Source organism: Pseudophryne corroboree, chromosome 7, assembly GCF_028390025.1.
Source record: "Pseudophryne corroboree isolate aPseCor3 chromosome 7, aPseCor3.hap2, whole genome shotgun sequence".
NCBI lineage: Eukaryota > Metazoa > Chordata > Amphibia > Anura > Myobatrachidae > Pseudophryne > Pseudophryne corroboree.
The window spans coordinates 2,155,791-2,181,144 of record NC_086450.1 but is presented as its reverse complement, the minus strand read 5'-3'; the positions used below and the strand labels follow the sequence as shown (position 1 = coordinate 2,181,144).

Here is a 25,354-nt window from a genome sequence, read left to right as displayed (position 1 = left end):
GCGATGATAAGCCATGTGCCAGTATAAACAGGTTCAGCAGCTAAAGCTGATCCGTGTCATCACACAGCGGCGTTTACTCTGCAGGCCTGCGTTCATGCATCTCTTTATTCTACTGACCGTACTGTCCACTGTGTTACTGGCTGTTTAGTCAGCGTGGCAGTATGTGCAGCTGCCTTTTATTTAGAAATGATCTGTGGTCTTGTAGTTTTTAGCGTTGCTGCGTAACCTCGCTGTCTAGTTATATATCACCCACAGGTCCCATGGTGCATCCCTGGGGGGAATGCAGTTGTTATTTGGGCGGTGCTAATTAATGGGCGCCTGGCGGAGCAATTCAATTATTTGCGTGTGCCCATTAATTATCATGGGCGTCGCACCCAAATGGACAGAGTTTAGCCTCGTTAGTACTGGTCAATGAGCCCAACCCACAGTCTCTGCATAGTTCTGCCCGCGACCTCCGGAGGCTGTGAGCGGAAATGTCCTACTGCGGCACTCGCGTCTGAATAGAGCAACAGTGAATTACTCCATTGGGCGCCAGCTAGTGACAGCGCCAGCGAAAGCAATTGAATCTCCGCCCATATCTAATGCTTGAGTCAGAGTTTTGGGGTAGTACAGTTTTGCTATGTGACTCGGTATCATGGGGCAATTGCTGGGCTCGGATGCAGACGTTAATCCCTAATGTGTGATGGAGCCTGGGTACGTGTTCCTGATCGGTGGTAAATACAATATGTATTACAATCCCTCTTCTATCCATAGAGTCCAGCATCACCCTACCAATGCGTTACAGATAAGCGGCATTGTGTGCCTGGCCGCCATACTCACAGCTGGTGCAGAGAAATGTGCTGCAGATCCCTCTCTCTTCTCCCCCCGATAAAGCCTGGTCTGCCCCTAGCAATGTCATTTCTGTGTTGGTTAATGGTAGCAATGTTCCAGAAGCTAGCCAGGGGTGACTGTGTTACTAGACCCCTGGGTGTGGGACGCACCTGCGCTGCCACCGAATTACCCCCCGCGCTGCATGTTTCTTTCCTTTACCCATTCCACGCCTGAGTGGCGACACCTTGTGCTGTATTCACACCTACAGTCAGAACTGCAAGGACGCCTTGTTTCCGGTGCTTAGTGTATGTGTGTGCGTGTGTGTGTGTGTGTGTGCGTGTGTGTATGTGTGTGTATGTGTATGTGTGTGTGTATGTGTGTGCGTGTGTATGTGCAGGTTACTCTGGTTATAATGTGCTGAATACAGGACTGTAATAGGCATGGAAGTTTATGGTATCTCCTAACAGTATATAATACACATGGGATGCGTTTTATTTGCCGGCTGCCGGAATCCCGGCGCATCAGGACTATTCCCACGCGTGTGTGTCCACGACACCCATACATTGGGAATAGATCCTGTGGCGAGCGCAGTGACACACCGAGCCCACAAGCTGACTGTGGCCGGAGAGACAAGCCAGCCACACGAGTAATGGCGTCTGCGGCACTGAAGGGGTTAACCCTCGTGCCCAGCGCCATGTTGCCGACTGTTTAAAAGTTTGTTGAATGATGTGTTTTAACATGTCATATGTAGTGCTCTGTGCACCATTGCAGGAAGACATGTTTAAATGTATTTATTTTATATTCAAGCCAAGCTTGGTGTATATTTAAAGGGAAACACGTGTTTAAATGAAATGTATTTAAAGGAAAAATGGCTCTGTGCTAGCAGAGAGGTGTGAAGGACAATACCTTTTGATGTGTAAGTTCCTTAGAGAGAGATACTAATCACTGGGTCTATGGGCTTGGAATCTGTTTCATGTAGGGGATGTAATTGATTTACGATCCGTGAATGACAGATAAAGAAAGGAAGACTGTTTGTTTGTATTGTAGCCATTCCTGTTGTAATCTTAAACACTGGGATTGCCTGCAGATGGGAATGACCAGACACATTTGTATTTTGAAGATATGTGATAAATTTATAAATAGTGAATGTTAATCTGATACCAAACGTTGTCTGGGTGACAGGAAGGAGGATATTGTTTTATTGCATTTATATCCTTGTAAAATGTAATTTATTGTTATTTTGTAAAATAACCTGATTGGTTGGAGAAGACAGGGAGGGCTTACCCCCCTGTGGTACTGTGTGGAAAACTGACATAAAAAGGAGACCTGCGTGCCTCCAGAGTTGTAGTTGTACCATCTTTATTCTGCTGAAACATCTGATTGTATGCTGTTGCCCCTAGCAATAGGGAAGGGTTCTCTTTAGAACTATTAAGCAAATAAACATCTTTGCCTCAAGAAGACTGCTTCATCTTGTGACCAACAGGGTTAGGCCAAACCTAGCCCCGTCCTCCGGCTGTCCAGGGAAGCACCTAGTGTCTCCAAGCTCCGCCTTCCGCCAGCTACCGGTAGAGGCCTAGCAAGTGGCTAGTGGGGATTCGTCAACACCACACAGGTGTGGTAAGGCAGTGCGTCGGCACATACAGAGCAGAACCGTGGTTCCAAACGCCACGGCAGGTTAGGAGTTTGGTGGCAGCGAGAACCCGCCCACAGCGCAGTGGGTGGAGTCAGTAACAGGCGGTTACTGACGGTAAGCGGGAATCCCCAATGTGGTCAAGCCTCGTGCGGCTTGACCTTCCATTCTGTGCGCAGTCAACGGGACGCGGCGAGTGCTTCCGTACGGTACCGTCCTGTCACAGTGACTCTTTGCGCTCGCTGCGTTGCCGGCATACTGGCAGACAGGAAGCCGCTGTTGGGATATTGACAGCCGCCGGTATATCATACTGACATCATGCACACAGCCTCCATCCCTGTACACAGAGATCACCCATCTTATCCGCCTCCTTCCAGTCACATCATTACCTTATTATCTCCAGCTGAGTCCTCATCTCACTTCTATAGCCCCACCTTAAATTCTCTGTGCTGCCCTCACCCCATTCACATGCTTCTCAGCGCCAACCTCTTCTCCATAGTATTATTCCCTCATTGGGGTCAATTCAGCAACAGTTGAATAGCGCCGGGAATTATTAGCTCCCGACGCTATTCAATTCAGCTCCATTTAAGTCGGCGATGGCCCGTTCTCGCCGACTTAACAGGTTGTTTTGTCGGGAGAACGGGCATTCTCCGACTTAACTCCCCGGCGCGATGCTGATTCCCGACAGAATCAACCTCACGCCGGCCGGTCGCTGTATTGAATCTGTGAATTGAATCGACCCCATTGTCTGATACTGCCATGCTGTCTTCTTCATCATCCCCACTGTCGCCGTCCCCTCACCCTCGTCGCCCTCACTGATGCCTGTCCCCTCTCCCTTGTCACCCTCGCTGTCCCCTCTCCCTCGCTGTCGCCGTCCCCTCTCCCTCATCACCCTCACTGATTCCTGTCCCCTCTCCCTCATCACCCTCGCCGTCCCCTCTCCCTCGCCGTCCCCTCTCCCTCGTTGTCGCCGTCCCCTCTCCCTTGCTGTCGCCGTCCCCCCTCCCTCGCTGTCGCCGTCCCCCCTCCCTCGCTGTCGCCGTCCCCCCTCCCTCGCTGTCGCCGTCCCCCCTCCCTCGCTGTCGCCGTCCCCCCTCCCTCGCTGTCGCCGTCCCCCCTCCCTCGCTGTCGCCGTCCCCTCGCCGTCGCCGTCTCCTCTCCCCCATCTCCGTCAGCAATAATGTTGTGCAGCTTGAGTGATGTCTGTGACGCATTCATGTCTATGGCTTATTAATTTCCGTTGTGTATTTTCCTGTGACGCACAATTCCATTGAAACACATGAGAAATAGAAATCATTGAGAAGTGCACAGCACAATTGTGGATATAGTGACGTGTGTCCCCTGGTGAGTATGTACACAGGGCTCTCCTGTACATGCACTAACACAACAGACCGCGTGTAGAATACCTGATTGCACCCCCTGTGACACCCTGTGTATGGAGGCGAGTACCACGGGGAATGTAAAGCAGCCACTGTATATTACCTGTATGTATGGAGGTGAGTACCACGGGGAATGTGAAGCAGCCACTGTATATTACCTGTGTGTACTGAGACAAGTACCACGGGGAATGTAAAGCAGCCACTGTATATTACCTGTGTGTATGGAGGTGAGTACCACGGGGAATGTAAAGCAGCCACTGTATATTACCTGTGTGTATGGAGGCGAGTACCACGGGGAATGTAAAGCAGCCACTGTATTACCTGTGTGTATGGAGGCGAGTACCACGGGGAATGTAAAGCAGCCACTGTATATTACCTGTATGTATGGAGGCGAGTACCACGGGGAATGTGAAGCAGCCACTGTATATTACCTGTGTGTACTGAGACAAGTACCACGGGGAATGTAAAGCAGCCACTGTATATTACCTGTGTGTATGGAGGTGAGTACCACGGGGAATGTAAAGCAGCCACTGTATATTACCTGTGTGTATGGAAGCGAGTACCACGGGGAATGTAAAGCAGCCACTGTATTACCTGTGTGTATTGAGGCGAGTACCACGGGGAATGTAAAGCAGTCACTGTATATTACTTGTGTGTATGGAGGCGAGTACCACGTGGAATGTAAAGCAGTCACTGTATATTACCTGTGTGTATGGAGGTGAGTACCACGGGGAATGTAAAGCAGCCACTGTATATTACCTGTATGTATGGAGGCGAGTACCACGGGGAATGTGAAGCAGCCACTGTATATTACCTGTGTGTACTGAGACAAGTACCACGGGGATTGTAAAGCAGCCACTGTATATTACCTGTGTGTATGGAGGTGAGTACCACGGGGAATGTAAAGCAGCCACTGTATATTACCTGTGTGTATGGAGGTGAGTACCACGGGGAATGTAAAGCAGCCACTGTATTACCTGTGTGTATGGAGGCGAGTACCACAGGGATTGTAAAGAAGTCACTGTATATTACTTGTGTGTATGGAGGCGAGTACCACGGGGAATGTAAAGCAGCCACTGTATATTACCTGTGTGTATGGAAGAGAGTACCACGGGGAATGTAAAGCAGCCACTGTATATTACCTGTGTGTATGGAGGAGAGTACCACGGGGAATGTAAAGCAACCACTGTATATTACCTGTGTGTATGGAGGCAAGTACCACGGGGAATGTAAAGCAGTCACTGTATATTACCTGTGTGTATGGAGGCGAGTACCACAGGGAATGTAAAGCAGCCACTGTATATTTCCTGTGTGTATGGAGGCGAGTACCACGGGGAATGTAAAGCAGCTACTGTATATTACCTGTGTGTACTGAGACGAGTACCACGGGGAATGTAAAGCAGCCACTGTATATTACCTGTGTGTATGGAGGCGAGTACCACAGGGAATGTAAAGCAGCCACTGTATATTTCCTGTGTGTATGGAGGCGAGTACCACGGGGAATGTAAAGCAGCTACTGTATATTACCTGTGTGTACTGAGACGAGTACCACGGGGAATGTAAAGCAGCCACTGTATATTACCTGTGTGTATGGAGGCGAGTACCACGGGGAATGTAAAGCAGCCACTGTATATTACCTGTGTGTACTGAGGCGAGTACCACGGGGAATGTAAAGCAGCCACTGTATATTACCTGTATGTATGGAGGAGAGTACCACAGGGAATGTAAAGCAGTCACTGTATATTACCTGTGTGTATGGAGGCGAGTACCACGGGGAATGTAAAGCAGCCACTGTATTACCTGTGTGTATGGAGGCGAGTACCACGGGGAATGTAAAGCAGTCACTGTATATTACCTGTGTGTATGGAGGCGAGTACCACGGGGAATGTAAAGCAGTCACTGTATATTACCTGTATGTATGGAGGCGAGTACCATGGGGAATGTAAAGCAGTCACTGTATATTACCTGTATGTATGGAGGCGAATACCACGGGGAATGTGAAGCAGCCACTGTATTACCTGTGTGTATGGAGGCGAGTACCACGGGGAATGTAAAGCAGCCACTGTATATTACTTGTGTGTATGGAGGCGAGTACCACGGGGAATGTGAAGCAGCCACTGTATATTACCTGTGTGTATGGAGGCGAGTACCACGGGGAATGTAAAGCAGCCACTGTATATTACCTGTATGTATGGAGGAGAGTACCACAGGGAATGTAAAGCAGTCACTGTATATTACCTGTGTGTATGGAGGCGAGTACCACGGGGAATGTAAAGCAGCCACTGTATATTACCTGTGTGTATGGAGGAGAGTACCACAGGGAATGTAAAGCAGTCACTGTATATTACCTGTGTATGGAGGCGAGTACCACGGGGAATGTGAAGCAGCCACTGTATATTACCTGTGTGTATGGAGGCGAGTACCACGGGGAATGTAAAGCAGCCACTGTATATTACCTGTATGTATGGAGGAGAGTACCACAGGGAATGTAAAGCAGTCACTGTATATTACCTGTGTGTATGGAGGCGAGTACCACGGGGAATGTAAAGCAGCCACTGTATATTACCTGTGTGTATGGAGGAGAGTACCACAGGGAATGTAAAGCAGTCACTGTATATTACCTGTGTATGGAGGCGAGTACCACGGGGAATGTAAAGCAGCCACTGTATATTACCTGTATGTATGGAGGAGAGTACCACGGGGAATGTAAAGCAGCCACTGTATATTACCTGTATGTATGGAGGCGAGTACCACGGGGAATGTAAAGCAGTCACTGTATATTACCTGTGTGTATGGAGGTGAGTACCACGGGGAATGTAAAGCAGCCACTGTATATTACCTGTATGTATGGAGGCGAGTACCACGGGGAATGTAAAGCAGTCACTGTATATTACCTGTGTGTATGGAGGTGAGTACCACGGGGAATGTAAAGCAGCCACTGTATATTACCTGTATGTATGGAGGCGAGTACCACGGGGAATGTAAAGCAGCCACTGTATATTACCTGTATGTATGGAGGCGAGTACCACGGGGAATGTAAAGCAGCCACTGTATGTTACTTGTGTAGCTCCTTGTTTTACAATAATTTAGCTTTAATTGCCGTGTCTGTGTTTCTCTAGGTGACTCGGCTGCATGTGTCTCTTACAGACCGCACTACGTGATCCTGGCGGTTATTGGCGGACGATGTATGTGGCTTCTTCTGATGGTAAACTGAATGAAGACCTTTTGGAATTTGGGAGAAACAATAGCATCTTGTTGTGAAAACGTCTGGGCTGCCTATAGCACCTGTGGCCGGTGATCTGTCCCCTGTGTGCAGTGCAGGGGACGTCCGGCCTGCTGAGCAGGTTTTCTGCCGGTTTGGTCTGCAGGGAACTGGCCTGTGTGTGTTTTGGTTGTGTGCTGGGAGTACAGCGGCAACGCTCGTGTAAACGGCTGAATATGAAATCCCAGTCATTGTCCATGGATTAGTTGCTGCGCTGGTATCTGGAAGTCGGGAGAGGAGGTGACGGGATGGCGTCTCGGGAGCGGCTCTATGAGCTGTGGATGCTGTACTGTAACAAGGCAAGTACTTTATTTTACCTTGTGTGTAATATTGGCGTTATATGTTTTATTCCTGTGTTGTAGGGATCTTGTGGGTTCTGCCGGCGGTTCCCTATTAAGCCACCTGGCCACGGCTGATCCAGCAGTATGGTATCACAGGTGGCATTTGTCATTGATGAAGTTGAAGCATAGAGTGAAATCGGCTTTGGTTCTGCCGAGCACTTGGATATGACCGGCACATATGTAGGTTTGCAGTGGAGTAGCAGCAGTTTGCGTGGTGGTAAATGTTTGGCGCAGGGCGGTGGCAAAGTGGCAGATTATTGTAATGACAGGCGATGCGGGCATATTTGTAGGCACATTTGTTTTGCCTGGGGGCACTGGGGCATTGTTACTAAAAGGAGAGGTAGGAGCTTGTGGTGTCCAATCTCAGAGGTCTCTTGGCGTAATCTAGGAGCACTTTTAGTTTGCAGAGGTGGAAATAACGGTGCGTACCTTGCTGTGCGGCCTACGTGACGCTGCGCTCCCAGGCGTTTTCTGCTGCTTGTCAAGTGCGTTTCGAAAATGACTACTTCAAGTTTCTGGAGGATATTAACCTGTGCGGCCCGTATGTGGTACTGCGCTGTGCGCCTAATTCAGCAAGGACCGCAGTTTGTCAGATTATCAAAAGACTGCGCATTTGCTGCGTACGCAATGCCAGAGCCACATTGCGATTGCGGTGTTTCTGCAATATTAAAGTGAAGCGATTTTATAGTGATAGACAGGAAGTGAGCACTTAGGGGTGGTAACGTGGCGTTTTGTGGAAGTGGTGGCTAAAACCCAGGTGCGTCATGGCCGTTTGGTGGGCGACTCTCTGACTTTATCAGCGATCACTTGCATGACACAGCATGTGTGGATGCTCTGGCTCGGCGCATATTGACCCTTCCATGTTCCCGATTGTTAGTGCTGCAGATGCGTATACATCACTAACATTGCAGGGGGCGTCTTTTTCCATTTCTGGGCGGCAACTACTTGTGTGATTCTTTACAATTTAGTTTGCAAAAAAATCTCACTTGTAGGAGCAATAGTGATCCGCGCTGAATCCGGCCCTGCGTGTAAGTGTATATACAAATAACATGGAAACAGACATTTGTCACATACCTTGCCTCTGACAGGTAAGTGCGAGAAGCAGCGCAGGTGATATAGGAAGCTGGGAGATGAGATCTGATACTTCTCTTACGGCACCTGGCTTCCAGTGCTTGGGTCTGGCTCCTAAATTATACACGATCTTACCCAAACCAATAAGTGAAGGTGCGTCATGTTTCAGTAATGTACCCTGGCAGCACGCATGGTTTAGGCAGAGACGTGCTAGTTACCGTACTGTCAGCCAGACTATAAACTCCCTGTCCACGGGACGAGTCTCCAGCGTGCACGGGACGAGTCTCCAGGAAATGAGCGTTTGGTTCAGGCGGATAGATACACATCATAAACACTTGGCTTAGGCTGTTATGTGCCAGCGTCTGACAGATTGTACCTTGTGAGATGAGGCACAGCCCGTACAGCACAGCCGGGCACAAGGCAAGCGCTGACTCCTGATTACACTGCTGCACTGTCTGCGTCTGAACTCTACGTCTTCTCAGCCAGCATTGTTTATTTCCTGGCAGCCAGCGCAGTCTTCAGGGGCTCGGCACAGAACGTCGCTTCTATAATATTCCTACTCCTGTAATAATCACTGTGGGATCACTGCAGCTCATCAGTCATCAGCAGGACGCCGTGGAGGATATTGGGGTCTATTCATGAAGCAGTGAAGTGTGGTGAAGTTGCCCACGGCAACCAATCAGTTGCTACCTAGAATTTTATAGAATGCATTTTATAAATGTTACCTCAACACTGATTGGTTGCCGTGGGCAACTTTCCACTGGCTCACTTCTCCACACTTTTCACTGCTTCATGAATAGATCCCATTATACCTTACAATGGGGTCTATTCAATTCAGAGCAAATTGAATAGCGCCACGAAGGAGCTCCTGGTGCTATTGAATTCAGCGCAGTGTTACCCCGACTAGTGGGGGTGCGAGCAGAAATCCGACAAAACTAGGTCCGCGATGCTGCTCTGTGCCCTAGTGCGACGCAGACAGCTTTGCGGCAAGTTCGAGTACGGCCATTCCCCGACTTAGCATTGCTCTGAATTCAATCAACCCCAGGGAGTCGCCCCAAAGCTGTCAGTGACTCTGCACTGTCCCACTGTCAGTATTATATGCTGCTCATTCGCAGTGAATGTATGTGTGTGTGTATGTGTGTGTGTATGTATGTGTGTGTATGTGTGTGTATGTATGTGTGTGTATGTATGTATGTATATATGTGTGTATATATATATATATATATATATATATATATATATATATATATATATATATATATATATATATATATATATATATATATATATATATTATATGTGATGTTGTTGTGCTTTTATAGATTGGTCATTTTAGGAAAAAATAAATCTTTTCCGCACTTCAGGACGAGTTGAAAACAACATAGAAACTAAAAAGAAAATAGAAACAAAAAAAGCGTCTGGATGTATTAGTGAAGTTGTGACATACGTGTCCCAGTATCACTATACAGGCCGCTGCAAACTACCTACCCTGCCAGTATGTGTGTGTGTGTGTGTATATGTAGATATATATATAAAACCCAGTTCTCCTGCCCGCTCTGTACTTCCATCCACTGCACGGCACCTACCTCTGCTGGCTCAGATCCAGTCATCAGTGTCTGATCTCCCCTCCCCCACCCACACACTCTCTCAGATGGGACTTACCTGTGCCGCCACCTCTGCACCTCGCCATCACCGTTCACTCTGATCTCCAAGACTTGTCCCATATTGCTGCCCATTTCAGGGACTCTGTGCCCCCACCTACCCCCTCCTGCCCTGGCTCTTCCTATACTTTTTAGTTGATGAAGTACTTTTTCTTAAAATCCCTTCTTCATTCTAGCTGCTGCCCCCTGATGCTATCCCCCTGCCCCGTCTTTTCCCCCCTGCCCCGTCTTTTCCCCCAGGTCCTACCAGCTACCCTCCTGTCCCATTAATTCCTATAGTCTCCATATCATCGGGTATGGGTTGTTGGGTCGACTCAACTTAGGTCGACCACGGTAGGTCAACATGCTTTAGGTCGACAGGGTCACTAGGGCGACATGGTCGTTAGATCGACCTGTTCTAGGTCGACAGGTGAAAAGGTCGACATGAGTTTTTGGATTTTTTTTTGGGTGTCGTTTTCTTCGTAAAGAGACGGGGAACCACAATTAGTGCACAGTGTCCGCTCGCCATGCTTCGGACAGGTTACCGTTCCCAATCGTAGTTCACACGGATCGTAAAAGAATGAAAAAGTCCAAAAAATAAAAATAAAATGAAAAACTCATGTTGACCTTTTGACCTGTCAACCTATCGTGGTCGACCTAACGCCTATATACCATATCCCTGTAGATTGCAGGCTCTCGGGCCCGCACCGCTCTCCTTATCCTGGTTAGGTTTGGGTTGTGTTCTATGATGTGTTGTGCTGATTGTGGAGCGATGGTGATATCTGAGTTGAAGTAATTCTCTCCCTGCTATAGAGACACCTGGCAGACAAAGGACCATTAATGCCTCAGCCCATGACAGCAATGTTCTATTGTAGCAGCTGTATATAGTACTGTATATTGTTACACTTGTTTCCTCCTTCACACCACACATTCACCACCTCTCCCAGTCCTGCCGTCTCCATCTCTCACACACCTCTCCAGGATCAGACCCTCGCTCTCCCAGTCCTTCCGTCTCCATCTCACACACACCTCCAGGATCACACCCTCGCTCTCCCAGTCCTGCCGTCTCCATCTCTCACACATCTCCAGGATCACACCCTCGCTCTCCCAGTCCTGCCGTCTCCATCTCTCACACCTCTCCAGGATCAGATCCTCGCTCTCCCAGTCCTGCCGTCTCCATCTCTCACACATCTCCAGGATCAGACCCTCGCTCTCCCAGTCCTGCCGTCTCCATCTCACACACATCTCCAGGATCAGACCCTCGCTCTCCCAGTCCTGCCGTCTCCATCTCACACACCTCTCCAGGATCAGACCCTCGCTCTCCCAGTCCTGCCGTCTCCATCTCACACACATCTCCAGGATCACACCCTCGCTCTCCCAGTCCTGCCGTCTCCATCTCTCACACCTCTCCAGGATCACACCCTCGCTCTCCCAGTTCTGCCGTCTCCATCTCACACACCTCTCCAGGATCAGACCCTCGCTCTCCCAGTCCTTCCGTCTCCATCTCACACACACCTCCAGGATCACACCCTCGCTCTCCCAGTCCTGCCGTCTCCATCTCTCACACATCTCCAGGATCACACCCTCGCTCTCCCAGTCCTGCCGTCTCCATCTCTCACACCTCTCCAGGATCAGATCCTCGCTCTCCCAGTCCTGCCGTCTCCATCTCTCACACATCTCCAGGATCAGACCCTCGCTCTCCCAGTCCTGCCGTCTCCATCTCACACACATCTCCAGGATCAGACCCTCGCTCTCCCAGTCCTGCCGTCTCCATCTCACACACCTCTCCAGGATCAGACCCTCGCTCTCCCAGTCCTGCCGTCTCCATCTCACACACATCTCCAGGATCAGACCCTCGCTCTCCCAGTCCTGCCGTCTCCATCTCACACACATCTCCAGGATCAGACCCTCGCTCTCCCAGTCCTGCCGTCTCCATCTCTCACATATCTCCAGGATCAGACCCTCGCTCTCCCAGTCCTGCCGTCTCCATCTCACACACCTCTCCAGGATCAGACCCTCGCTCTCCCAGTCCTGCCGTCTCCATCTCACACACATCTCCAGGATCACACCCTCGCTCTCCCAGTCCTGCCGTCTCCATCACACACACATCTCCAGGATCAGACCCTCGCTCTCCCAGTCCTGCCGTCTCCATCTCTCACATATCTCCAGGATCAGACCCTCGCTCTCCCAGTCCTGCCGTCTCCATCTCACACACCTCTCCAGGATCAGACCCTCGCTCTCCCAGTCCTGCCGTCTCCATCTCACACACATCTCCAGGATCAGACCCTCGCTCTCCCAGTCCTGCCGTCTCCATCACACACACATCTCCAGGATCAGACCCTCGCTCTCCCAGTCCTGCCGTCTCCATCTCACACACCTCTCCAGGATCACACCCTCGCTCTCCCAGTCCTTCCGTCTCCATCTCACACACACCTTTCCAGGATCAGACCCTCGCTCTCCCAGTCCTGCCGTCTCCATCTCTCACACCTCTCCAGGATCAGACCCGCGCTCTACCAGTCCTGCCGTCTCCATCTCACACTCCTCTCCAGGATCACACCCTCGCTCTCCCAGTCCTGCCGTCTCCATCTCTCACATATCTCCAGGATCAGACCCTCGCTCTCCCAGTCCTGCCGTCTCCATCTCACACACATCTCCAGGATCAGACCCTCGCTCTCCCAGTCCTGCCGTCTCCATCTCTCACATATCTCCAGGATCAGACCCTCGCTCTCCCAGTCCTGCCGTCTCCATCTCACACACCTCTCCAGGATCAGACCCTCGCTCTCCCAGTCCTGCCGTCTCCATCTCTCACATATCTCCAGGATCAGACCCTCGCTCTCCCAGTCCTGCCGTCTCCATCTCTCACATATCTCCAGGATCACACCCTCGCTCTCCCAGTCCTGCCGTCTCCATCTCACACACATCTCCAGGATCAGACCCTCGCTCTCCCAGTCCTGCCGTCTCCATCTCTCACACCTCTCCAGGATCAGACCCTCGCTCTCCCAGTCCTGCCGTCTCCATCTCTCACATATCTCCAGGATCAGACCCTCGCTCTCCCAGTCTTGCCGTCTCCATCTCACACACCTCTCCAGGATCAGACCCTCTCTCTCCCAGTCCTGCTGTCTCCATCTCCAGGATCAGACCCTCGCTCTCCCAGTCCTGCCGTCTCCATCTCTCACACCTCTCCAGGATCAGACCCTCGCTCTCCCAGTCCTGCCGTCTCCATCTCTCACGCATCTCCAGGATCAAACCCTCGCTCTCCCAGTCCTGCCGTCTCCATCTCTCACACCTCTCCAGGATCAGACCCTCGCTCTCCCAGTCCTGCCGTCTCCATCTCTCACATATCTCCAGGATCAGACCCTCGCTCTCCCAGTCCTGCCGTCTCCATCTCACACACCTCTCCAGGATCAGACCCTCTCTCTCCCAGTCCTGCCGTCTCCATCTCCAGGATCAGACCCTCGCTCTCCCAGTCCTGCCGTCTCCATCTCTCACACCTCTCCAGGATCAGACCCTCGTTCTCCCAGTCCTGCCGTCTCCATCTCTCACACATCTCCAGGATCAAACCCTCGCTCTCCCAGTCCTGCCGTCTCCATCTCTCACACCTCTCCAGGATCAGACCCTCGCTCTCCCAGTCCTGCCGTCTCCATCTCTCACACATCTCCAGGATCACACCCTCGCTCTCCCAGTTCTGCCGTCTCCATCTCACACACATCTCCAGGATCAAACCCTCGCTCTCCCAGTCCTGCCGTCTCCATCTCTCACACATCTCCAGGATCACACCCTCGCTCTCCCAGTCCTGCCGTCTCCATCTCTCACACCTCTCCAGGATCACACCCTCGCTCTCCCAGTTCTGCCGTCTCCATCTCACACACATCTCCAGGATCAGACCCTCGCTCTCCCAGTCCTGCCGTCTCCATCTCACACACCTCTCCAGGATCACACCCTCGCTCTCCCAGTCCTGCCGTCTCCATCACACACACATCTCCAGGATCAGATCCTCGCTCTCCCAGTCCTGCCGTCTCCATCTCTCACACCTCTCCAGGATCAGACCCTCGCTCTCCCAGTCCTGCCGTCTCCATCTCACACACATCTCCAGGATCACACCCTCGCTCTCCCAGTCCTGCCGTCTCCATCTCTCACACCTCTCCAGGATCAGACCCTCGCTCTCCCAGTCCTGCCGTCTCCATCTCACACACATCTCCAGGATCAGACCCTCGCTCTCCCAGTCCTGCCGTCTCCATCACACACACATCTCCAGGATCACACCCTCGCTCTCCCAGTCCTGCCGTCTCCATCTCTCACACATCTCCAGGATCAGACCCTCGCTCTCCCAGTCCTGCCGTCTCCATCTCTCACATATCTCCAGGATCAGACCCTCGCTCTCCCAGTCCTGCCGTCTCCATCTCACACACCTCTCCAGGATCAGACCCTCTCTCTCCCAGTCCTGCCGTCTCCATCTCCAGGATCAGACCCTCGCTCTCCCAGTCCTGCCGTCTCCATCTCTCACACCTCTCCAGGATCAGACCCTCGCTCTCCCAGTCCTGCCGTCTCCATCTCTCACACATCTCCAGGATCAAACCCTCGCTCTCCCAGTCCTGCCGTCTCCATCTCTCACACCTCTCCAGGATCAGACCCTCGCTCTCCCAGTCCTGCCGTCTCCATCTCTCACACATCTCCAGGATCACACCCTCGCTCTCCCAGTTCTGCCGTCTCCATCTCACACACATCTCCAGGATCAAACCCTCGCTCTCCCAGTCCTGCCGTCTCCATCTCTCACACATCTCCAGGATCACACCCTCGCTCTCCCAGTCCTGCCGTCTCCATCTCTCACACCTCTCCAGGATCACACCCTCGCTCTCCCAGTTCTGCCGTCTCCATCTCACACACATCTCCAGGATCAGACCCTCGCTCTCCCAGTCCTGCCGTCTCCATCTCACACACCTCTCCAGGATCACACCCTCGCTCTCCCAGTCCTGCCGTCTCCATCACACACACATCTCCAGGATCAGATCCTCGCTCTCCCAGTCCTGCCGTCTCCATCTCTCACACCTCTCCAGGATCAGACCCTCGCTCTCCCAGTCCTGCCGTCTCCATCTCACACACCTCTCCAGGATCAGACCCTCGCTCTCCCAGTCCTGCCGTCTCCATCTCACACACATCTCCAGGATCACACCCTCGCTCTCCCAGTCCTGCCGTCTCCATCTCTCACACCTCTCCAGGATCAGACCCTCGCTCTCCCAGTCCTGCCGTCTCCATCTCACACACATCTCCAGGATCAGACCCTCGCTCTCCCAGTCCTGCCGTCTCCATCACACACACATCTCCAGGATCACACCCTCGCTCTCCCAGTCCTGCCGTCTCCATCTCTCACACATCTCCAGGATCAGACCCTCGCTCTCCCAGTCCTGCCGTCTCCATCTCTCACATATCTCCTGGATGAGACCCTCGCTCTCCCAGTCCTGCCGTCTCCATCTCTCACACCTCTCCAGGATCAGACCCTCGCTCTCCCAGTCCTGCCGTCTCCATCTCTCACACATCTCCAGGATCACACCCTCGCTCTCCCAGTCCTGCCGTCTCCATCTCTCACACATCTCCAGGATCACACCCTCGCTCTCCCAGTCCTGCCGTCTCCATCTCGCACACATCTCCAGGATCACACCCTCGCTCTCCCAGTCCTGCCGTCTCCATCTCGCACACATCTCCAGGATCACACCCTCGCTCTCCCAGTCCTGCCGTCTCCATCTCTCACACATCTCCAGGATCAGACCCTCGCTCTCCCAGTCCTGCCGTCTCCATCTCTCACATATCTCCAGGATCAGACCCTCGCTCTCCCAGTCCTGCCGTCTCCATCTCTCACACCTCTCCAGGATCAGACCCTCGCTCTCCCAGTCCTGCCGTCTCCATCTCTCACACATCTCCAGGATCAAACCCTCGCTCTCCCAGTCCTGCCGTCTCCATCTCTCACACCTCTCCAGGATCAGATCCTCGCTCTCCCAGTCCTGCCGTCTCCATCTCACACACCTCTCCAGGATCAGACCCTCGCTCTCCCAGTCCTGCCGTCTCCATCTCACACACATCTCCAGGATCACACCCTCGCTCTCCCAGTCCTGCCGTCCCCATCTCTCACACCTCTCCAGGATCAGACCCTCGCTCTCCCAGTCCTGCCGTCTCCATCTCACACACCTCTCCAGGATCACACCCTCGCTCTCCCAGTCCTGCCGTCTCCATCTCTCACACATCTCCAGGATCAGACCCTCGCTCTCCCAGTCCTGCCGTCTCCATCTCACACACCTCTCCGGGATCAGACCCTCGCTCTCCCAGTCCTGCCGTCTCCATCTCTCACATATCTCCAGGATCAGACCCTCGCTCTACCAGTCCTGCCGTCTCCATCTCTCACATATCTCCAGGATCAGACCCTCGCTCTCCCAGTCCTGCCGTCTCCATCTCACACACATCTCCAGGATCAGACCCTCGCTCTCCCAGTCCTGCCGTCTCCATCTCTCACATATCTCCAGGATCAGACCCTCGCTCTCCCAGTCCTGCCGTCTCCATCTCACACACCTCTCCAGGATCAGACCCTCGCTCTCCCAGTCCTGCCGTCTCCATCTCACACACCTCTCCAGGATCAGATCCTCGCTCTCCCAGTCCTGCCGTCTCCATCTCACACACATCTCCAGGATCAGACCCTCGCTCTCCCAGTCCTGCCGTCTCCATCTCACACACATCTCCAGGATCACACCCTCGCTCTCCCAGTCCTGCCGTCTCCATCTCACACACATCTCCAGGATCAGACCCTCGCTCTCCCAGTCCTGCCGTCTCCATCTCACACACCTCTCCAGGATCAGACCCTCGCTCTCCCAGTCCTGCCGTCTCCATCTTACACACATCTCCAGGATCAGACCCTCGCTCTCCCAGTCCTGCCGTCTCCATCTCACACATCTCCAGGATCAGACCCTCGCTCTCCCAGTCCTGCCGTCTCCATCTCACACATCTCCAGGATCAGACCCTCGCTCTCCCAGTCCTGCCGTCTCCATCTCACACACATCTCCTGAATCAGACCCTCGCTCTCCCAGTCCTGCCGTCTCCATCTCACACACATCTCCAGGATCACACCCTCGCTCTCCCAGTCCTGCCGTCTCCATCTCTCACATATCTCCAGGATCAGATCCTCGCTCTCCCAGTCCTGCCGTCTCCATCTCTCACACATCTCCAGGATCAGACCCTCGCTCTCCCAGTCCTGCCGTCTCCATCTCTCACACCTCTCCAGGATCAGACCCTCGCTCTCCCAGTCCTGCCGTCTCCATCTCTCACATATCTCCAGGATCAGACCCTCGCTCTCCCAGTCCTGCCGTCTCCATTTCTCACACATCTCCAGGATGAGACCCTCGCTCTCCCAGTCCTGCCGTCTCCATCTCACACACCTCTCCAGGATCAGACCCTCGCTCTCCCAGTCCTGCCGTCTCCATCTCTCACATATCTCCAGGATCAGACCCTCGCTCTCCCAGTCCTGCCGTCTCCATCTCACACACATCTCCAGGATCAGACCCTCGCTCTCCCAGTCCTGCCGTCTCCATTTCTCACACATCTCCAGGATGAGACCCTCGCTCTCCCAGTCCTGCCGTCTCCATTTCTCACACATCTCCAGGATGAGACCCTCGCTCTCCCAGTCCTGCCGTCTCCATTTCTCACACCTCTCCAGGATCAGACCCTCGCTCTCCCAGTCCTGCCGTCTCCATTTCTCACATATCTCCAGGATGAGATCCTCGCTCTCCCAGTCCTGCCGTCTCCATCTCACACATATCTCCAGAATCAGACCCTCGCTCTCCCAGCATACCACTAAGACCCTCTCACTGGTCATCTCCAGACTGGACTACTGTAATCTCCTCATGACTGGCCTCCCTGACACATACTTCTCTCCACTCCAATCTGTCCTCAATGCTGCTGCCCGGCTCATCTTCCTCACCAAACGTACTACGTCCACCTCCCCTCTCCTACAAGCCCCTGCCTGGCTTCCCTTCCCTTTCACAATTAATTTCAAGCTTCTCACACTCACTTACAAAGCCCTCACCGACTCCTCTCCCATCTACATCTCTGACCTTATCTCCCTTTACACTCCCACCCGTCCTCTTCTCTCTGCTAATACATCCGACTCTCCTGCTGACTGATTACTTCTCCCCACTCCTACCTCCAGGGTTTTGGCTGTGGTGCTACCTGTGCAGTTCTCTACCTCTCCCCCTCACTCTCCACCTCTCTACAAAGCTTTAAACGGGCTCTCAAAACCCACTTCTTCCCCAAACCCAGCCAAATCTCATCCTAACTCTCTGTCCCACGCTCTGTCTACCCCATATCTCATTCTAACCCTCTGCTACATGCTCGCTAATACATCATCTGTGTCACCCCTGTCTGTCTGCCCCTCCCCTCTAGAATGTAAGCTCTCCCAAGCAGGGCCCTCCGCCCTCGTGCTTTTCCCTCTCTTAGACTATTTTTACTCTGGCACCAAACCCTCGGTTTCTGCCACCCTGATGCTTATCTCAGTGTCCTGTCCCCTAATGCAGCAATGTGTATACACCATGTACTGGTCCTACATTGTCTTGTACTGTAAGTGACTGTTTTCTTGTTTTAATCATTTGTTTGTTTTTTGTTGGGCGCTGCTATGTGACGCTGTGTGTAGGCAGACACTAGTGATATCAGGGATGTTTGAGAAGCAGTGATACAGGGTGCTGTGTGGCGCTCTGTGCGGGGAGACAGGGTGCTGTGTAGCACTCTGTGCTGGGAGACAGGGTGCTGTGTGACACTGTGCGGAGTTACAGGGTGCTGTCTGCGGGGAGACAGGGTGCTGTGTGGCGCTCTGTGCGGGGTTACAGGGTGCTGTAAAGTACTCTGTGCAGGGAGACAGGGTGCTGTGTGACACTGTGCGAGTTACAGGGTACTGTGTGCAGGGAGACGGTGCTGTGTGGCGCTCTGTGTGGGGATGCATGGTGCTGTGTGACACTGTGTGGAGTTACAGGGTGCTGTGTGCGTGGAGACAAGGTACTGTGTGTAGCTGTGTACGGGGAGACGGGGTGCTGTGTGGCGCTGTGTGCGGGGAGATGGTGCTGTGTGCAGGGTTGCAGGCTACTGTGTGACGCTGTGTGCGGGGAGACGGTGCTGTGTGACGCTGTGTGCGGGGAGACGACGCTGTGTGCGGGGAGACGGTGCTGTGTGCGGGGTTACAGGGTACTGTGTGACGCTGTGTGCGGGGTTACAGGGTACTGTGTGGCGCTGTGTGCGGGGCTACAGGGTGCTGTGTGACGCTGTGTGCGGGGTTACAGGGTGCTGTGTGCGGGGTTACAGGGTGCTGTGTGCGGGGTTACAGGGTGCTGTGTGACGCTGTGTTCGGGGTTACAGGGTACTGTGTGCGGGGTTACAGGGTGCTGTGTGATGCTGTGTGCGGGGTTACAGGGTACTGTGTGGCGCTGTGTGCGGGGCTACAGGGTGCTGTGTGACGCTGTGTGCGGGGTTACAGGGTGCTGTGTGCGGGGTTACAGGGTGCTGTGTGCGGGGTTACAGGGTGCTGTGTGACGCTGTGTTCGGGGTTACAGGGTACTGTGTGCGGGGTTACAGGGTGCTGTGTGATGCTGTGTTCGGGGTTACAGGGTACTGTGTGCGGGGTTACAGGGTGCTGTGTGCGGGGTTACAGGGTGCTGTGTGGTGCTGTGTGCGGGGTTACAGGGTGCTGTGTGCGGGGTTACAGGGTGCTGTGTGGTGCTGTGTGCGGGGTTACAGGGTGCTGTGTGTGGGGTTACAGGGTGCTGTGTGCGGGGTTACAGGGTGCTGTCTGAGGCTGTGTGTCTTGTCACTTGTATCTGTGCTGCAGACTGTAGATTTCCTATTTATATGCTGAGGCAATTGGCACCTACTCCACACTTCACACACATGCTGTACACCCCTGTGGTGAGGCTCAGTCCTGATTACAGCTGTGTTCCTGCCACGTCCCGTCTCTGCTGCACTCCCTTCCCTGACACTGTGATGTGAGATACAGTGCACCCTCCCCACCTCCCTATTGTACTGCAGCCCGCATCTGTGTATGCAGAGTAACCCTTATAGGAAGTGTATACCTCTGTGTGCATGCATAGTGTTCATTCTAGCACCCTGTACCTGTCACAGCCTGTGCGCTGTCTCTTTCCTGCATGCGGTGTCGCTGTCTGCTGAGGTGCTTCTAGTACAGTCTAGTCTGTATCTTATTGCTGGGATACAGACAAGGATGTGCTAGAAGCACCAGAGCAGAGTATAACATGGTTCCTTAGTAAATTCCCCGGAATTACAAACCACTGCTGTGGAAGGAGGGTTGGCAGACATAACATTTGTAGCGGGCAGAAGACACATTTGCCCGGAATGTAGGGGAAGGGCCCATAATGTACCAGCAGCGCCCAGCACATTTACTGACAGAACCCATCATATAGCTGCAGTCATTACATTACCCTGTAGTGCCCAACGTGGGTCATCGATGCTCAGCTCACGCAGCGAGTGGTGTCCGAACCGTGTCCCCCACAGGCGTCTGCACCTCTACACAGAGTACAGTGCGCAAAACATGTAGCGGCGTATCCGCCACGTGCCAATGTATATAATGTGTAGTGTGTATATAACATACATATGTGTGTGCATTCTATAGACGTGTGTTATTATATAATCTGTGGTGTATGTATAATATATATGTGTGTTATGTATTTGATGTATATATTTCCGGTTACAGTGACTGGGTCTCTCTGGCTGCAGGGCACTAGTGATCAGTCAGGAGACACGTTCTGTAATGTAGGAGCTGTGACGTCAGTAATGTGCCAGGCACTGAATGCATTGTGTGTGTATATAGGTGTGTGTATAATATACAGTGGAGCAAAAAAGTATTTGGACAGCCACCGATTGTGCAAGTTGACCCACTTATAAAGATTAGAGAGGTGTGTACTTTCCATCATAGACATCACCTGTGAGAGACAGAATCTGGAAATCACATTGTGTGATTGTTACACTATTTATTTGTTTATTCTTGTGGAAAATAAATATTTGGACAATCAGAAAGTTGAACTCGATACTTTGTAATATAACCTCGGTTGGCAATTACAGAGGTCACACGTTTCCTGTAGTTCTTGACCAGGTTTGCACACACTGTAGCAGGTATTTTGACCCACTCTTCCATGCAGATCTTCTCTAGATCTGTCATGTTTTGGAGCTGTCGCCGGGCAACATGGACTTTCAACTCCCTCCACAGATTTTCTATTGGGTTGAGGTCTGGAGACTGGCTAGGCCACTCCAGGACCTTGAAATGCTTCTTACGGAGCCACTCCTTAGTTGCCCGGGCGGTGTGTTTGGGGTCATTGTCATGCTGGAAGACCCAGCCACGTTCCATCTTCAATGCTCTTACTGAGGGAAGGAGGTTTTTGCCCAAAATCTCAGGATACATGGCCCCATTCATCCTCTCCTTAATACGGATCAGTCGTCCTGTCCCCTTTGCAGAAAAGCAGCCCCAAAGCATGATGTTTCCACCCCCATGCTTCACAGTGGGTATGGTGTTCTTGGGATGCCATTTATCATTCTTCTCCCTCCAAACACGGCAAGTGGAGTTTATACCAAAAAGTTTGATTTTGCTCTCATCTGACTACATTACATTCTCCCAATCCTCCTCTGGATCATCCAGATGGTCACTGGCAAACTTTAGACGGGCCTGGACATGTGCTGACTTAAGCAGGGGGACCTTTCGGGCGCTGATGGATTTCAATCCATGACAACGTAGTGTGTTACTAATGGTAACCTTTGTGACTGTGGTCCCAGCTCTCTTGAGGTCATTGACCAGGTTCCTCCGTGTAGTTCTGGGCTGATTTCTCACCGTTCTCAAGATCATTGATACCCCACGAGGTGAGATCTTGCATGGAGCCCCAGGTCGAGGGAGATTGTCAGTGATCTTGTATTTCTTCCATTTTTTAATAATTGCTCCAACAGTTGATCTCTTCTCACCAAGCTGCTTGCCTATTGTTGAGTATCTCATCCCAGCCTTGTGCAGCTCTACAATTTTGACCCTGGGGTCCTTAGACAGCTCTCTGGTCTTGTCCATGGTGGAGAGGTAGCAGTCTGACTGTTTGAGGGTGTGGACAGGTGTCTTTTATACAGATAACCAGCTCAAACAGGTGCCATTAATACAGGTAACGAGTGGAGGATAGAAGAGCTTCTTAAAGAAGAAGTAACAGGTCTGTGAGAGCCAGAAATCTTGCAGCTTGGTAGGTGTCCAAATATTTATTTTCCACAAGAATATACAAATAAATAGTGTAACAATCATACAATGTGATTTCCAGATTCTGTCTCTCTCACAGGTGAAGTCTATGATGGAAATTACACACCTCTCTCATCTTTATAAGTGGTCAACTTGCACAATCGGTGGCTGTCCAAATACTTTTTTGCCCCACTGCATATGTGTGTATTATGTATGTGATATATATTTCCGGTTACAGTGACGGGTCTCTCTGGCTGCAGGACACTAGTGATCAGTCAGGAGATAAATGCGTAGAGATGTGATTGCCCCTATTGTATTTGGCATTGGTCTGTTACAGGGGATTCCGTGGCAGGGTGTCACTGATGTGGATGAATCCTAATCTGCCATTTATTGATAAGAAGAAATCCAACCTTAAATGTTAAGACCTAGGCACATATTACACTCTACGTCCAAATATATTGTTATACCGGTAGGTGATAATAGTTACCTGTGATGGGCACTTACAGTAATGGGAAAATGCCAGGCTGCTGTCACATCTCTGCGGAATTGTGCTGGTGCGGCTACCTGCGGGGTCTACCTGCGGGGGCTGCCGGTCTGTATGCTATAGTCATTGCTGTCAGGACAGAACCTGAACACTTCCCATACCGTAAGCAGAAGATTCAGCAGCAGGACAGATCTGTGCAGCTGTTCCTCCTGAGACATTCCCAGCTCCTATAGAGAACAGGAGAAGGGGCGCAGTTGGAGGGACCATTGGCAGCGCAGTAGGAGGGACCATTAGTGGCTTGATCTTGTCCCCATCACCACCCTGTCACATTAGGGAGGTGCATAGGACGGATTAGCCAGTTCCTGTATTACAGAACCGGAGGGGCCCCAGGTAATATGGCTCCATAGAGGTAAGGACATTGGTTACGTTCATCCATGAGTGGTAGTGCAGCCTGAAATGGGACCAAATGAAGAAAAAATAACTTGTATAAACTCTGCACAAACCTTCTCTTTCACTATACATCATTCTATTCTCATGCACCCAAACCAACGTCTTCCTGCGTAACCTGAGGCTGTGGTTCCATCACCTTGGTACTTACATATTCCATTCCTCCTATGCCCGTTGCTAGAGTATCAGTGTAGGTGTTGTGCCCAGTACATGCCCATACGCTATACCAGCCGTAAGCCACGGCACGTTACTGCATGACGTTCTCCAGTATTGGGGGATTAGTGTAATAACACGTCATTGCAGGTGATGGTCCATGTCGGAGTGTCGGCTGAGTACTTCTGACAGAGGGACTTTGTCCGGACAGTGTTGTACCTGACACAGGGGACGTCGCAGCACACGGTCCTCTGTGGCCGCAGGAAGTAGTGATAAGGATGTGCTGACTTGTAGATGGGGCTTAGTATAGGTATAAATGGTCCCCGCATGGCTTTACGGAGTCATTTATTATGTAATCTGCAGTGACTGATAAATACGGTGCTCGGCCTGTGGACGAGGCCTCTGAATAGCTACACGCCAGGGCTGGTGGGTTAGGACAAAGGTCTCGTCAGATCGGCGTGCTGAGAGTGTCAGGAATGTGCGGCTTGCATAACATGAGGCTGTTTTTCATTTTTTAATTGGAAACTTTCTTACTGCAAAACTGAGACTTTAGTTAATCCTTAATTCTTAATCCAGTTCAACACATTGCCTTAGGGGTGAAAAACGAGCTCCGGATTCCTGCCTGCTATATAAGTGATTATTGTCTGAGCTTTTCATAGGATTAGGAGTCATTTATGAACAGTCTGTAATCTACAGGTAGAAGGGACATTTCTCAACTAATTGTAAAAAAACAAAAACCCAACCCCAATTGTATAGAGATTATAACGTTGTCCCGTTGCCGTCATTCACCCTTTAAGTCCCTGCCCTCCATTTACATTTGTGGAACTATCCGACTATTTGTAAATGGCAAATATAGCGCTACAGGGCCCGGACGCAGGCCAAGCACACCCCAGATGCCGGGAAACGCTGCTTTCTGGGCGTTCCCGCTGTGCCAGTCTGCACGCAGCGCTGGGAGACTCTGTCAGGCACTTCCAGAAGTTTGCGCCCTTGTTGTAAATTATCAGGGGGGAATTCAGTGCAGTGGCTGCGGGTGAGGGCATTTTGCGGCCAGGATCATACGCACCCCATAGAGAGGTACATGATAATGAGTGATGTGCGGACAGAACATTGTCTGCAGGAATGACACCTCTGATCCATTAGAACTTGTATACTTTTAATTACTCTTTTAAAATAAATATATTTAAATAAAAAAGTAAGGATTGGGAGCTGTGGAGTGGCCCATTAGAATGGATGCAGGTCCCTTACGTCCCTGCCCCAGAAATCCTGGCCTGTTAGAGTGCTCTGAGGAATGACTGCCCTGTACGAGCATTAGCAGCCCAGAGCTGGGGGTTCTGATACATAACGCAGAGAGCCTCATTCACACCTGATCGCAGCAGCAGATTTGTTAGTAAATGGGCAAAACCATGTGCACTGCAGGGGGGGCAGATGTAACATGTGCAGAGAGAGTTAGATTTGGGTGGGTTATATTGTTTCTGCGCAGGGTACATACTGGCTGCTTTATTTTTACACTGCAAATTAGATTTCAGTTCGAACACACCACACCCAAATCTAACTCTCTCTGCACATGTTACATCTACCCCACCTGCAGGGAACATGGTTTTGCACATTGAAGAGCGTTGTTGGGAACCCCTGGTGTGTGGAGTACAGTGTTATTACACAACGTACCTTCACATTTGCAAGTGTCACAGACTAGACTCAGTTGCTGTTTCACATAGAAACCTGTTTTACGTGTTTTGCAGCAACTTGAAGGCGTTTCCCAAATTCCAGCTGCTCTCTCCATTCCCTGTAACTGTCTGGCGTAATGGGTGAGCTCCTCTGACAAGCCTGTCCTGCACTGAGCAGTCTGTTTCTGTACCGAGCACCTGCAGGTTCAGTATCTGTGGTTGTGTCATTTCTGCT

The 25,354-nt window shown here is 51.6% G+C and overlaps 1 protein-coding gene across 3 annotated transcripts in view; it reads left to right on the top strand.

Annotated features, from left to right (window-relative positions):
* The window catches only part of NBEAL1 (neurobeachin like 1), a 410,517-nt gene that overhangs the window by 13,131 nt on the left and 372,032 nt on the right, over positions 1-25,354 (top strand). For all 3 annotated transcript variants that reach the window (XM_063932593.1, XM_063932592.1, XM_063932594.1), the window contains exon 2: positions 6,939-7,380. In XM_063932593.1, coding sequence (XP_063788663.1) covers positions 7,330-7,380 — 51 coding nt within the window. In that variant the 5' untranslated portion in view covers positions 6,939-7,329. The remainder of the gene's footprint in view (positions 1-6,938; positions 7,381-25,354) is intronic.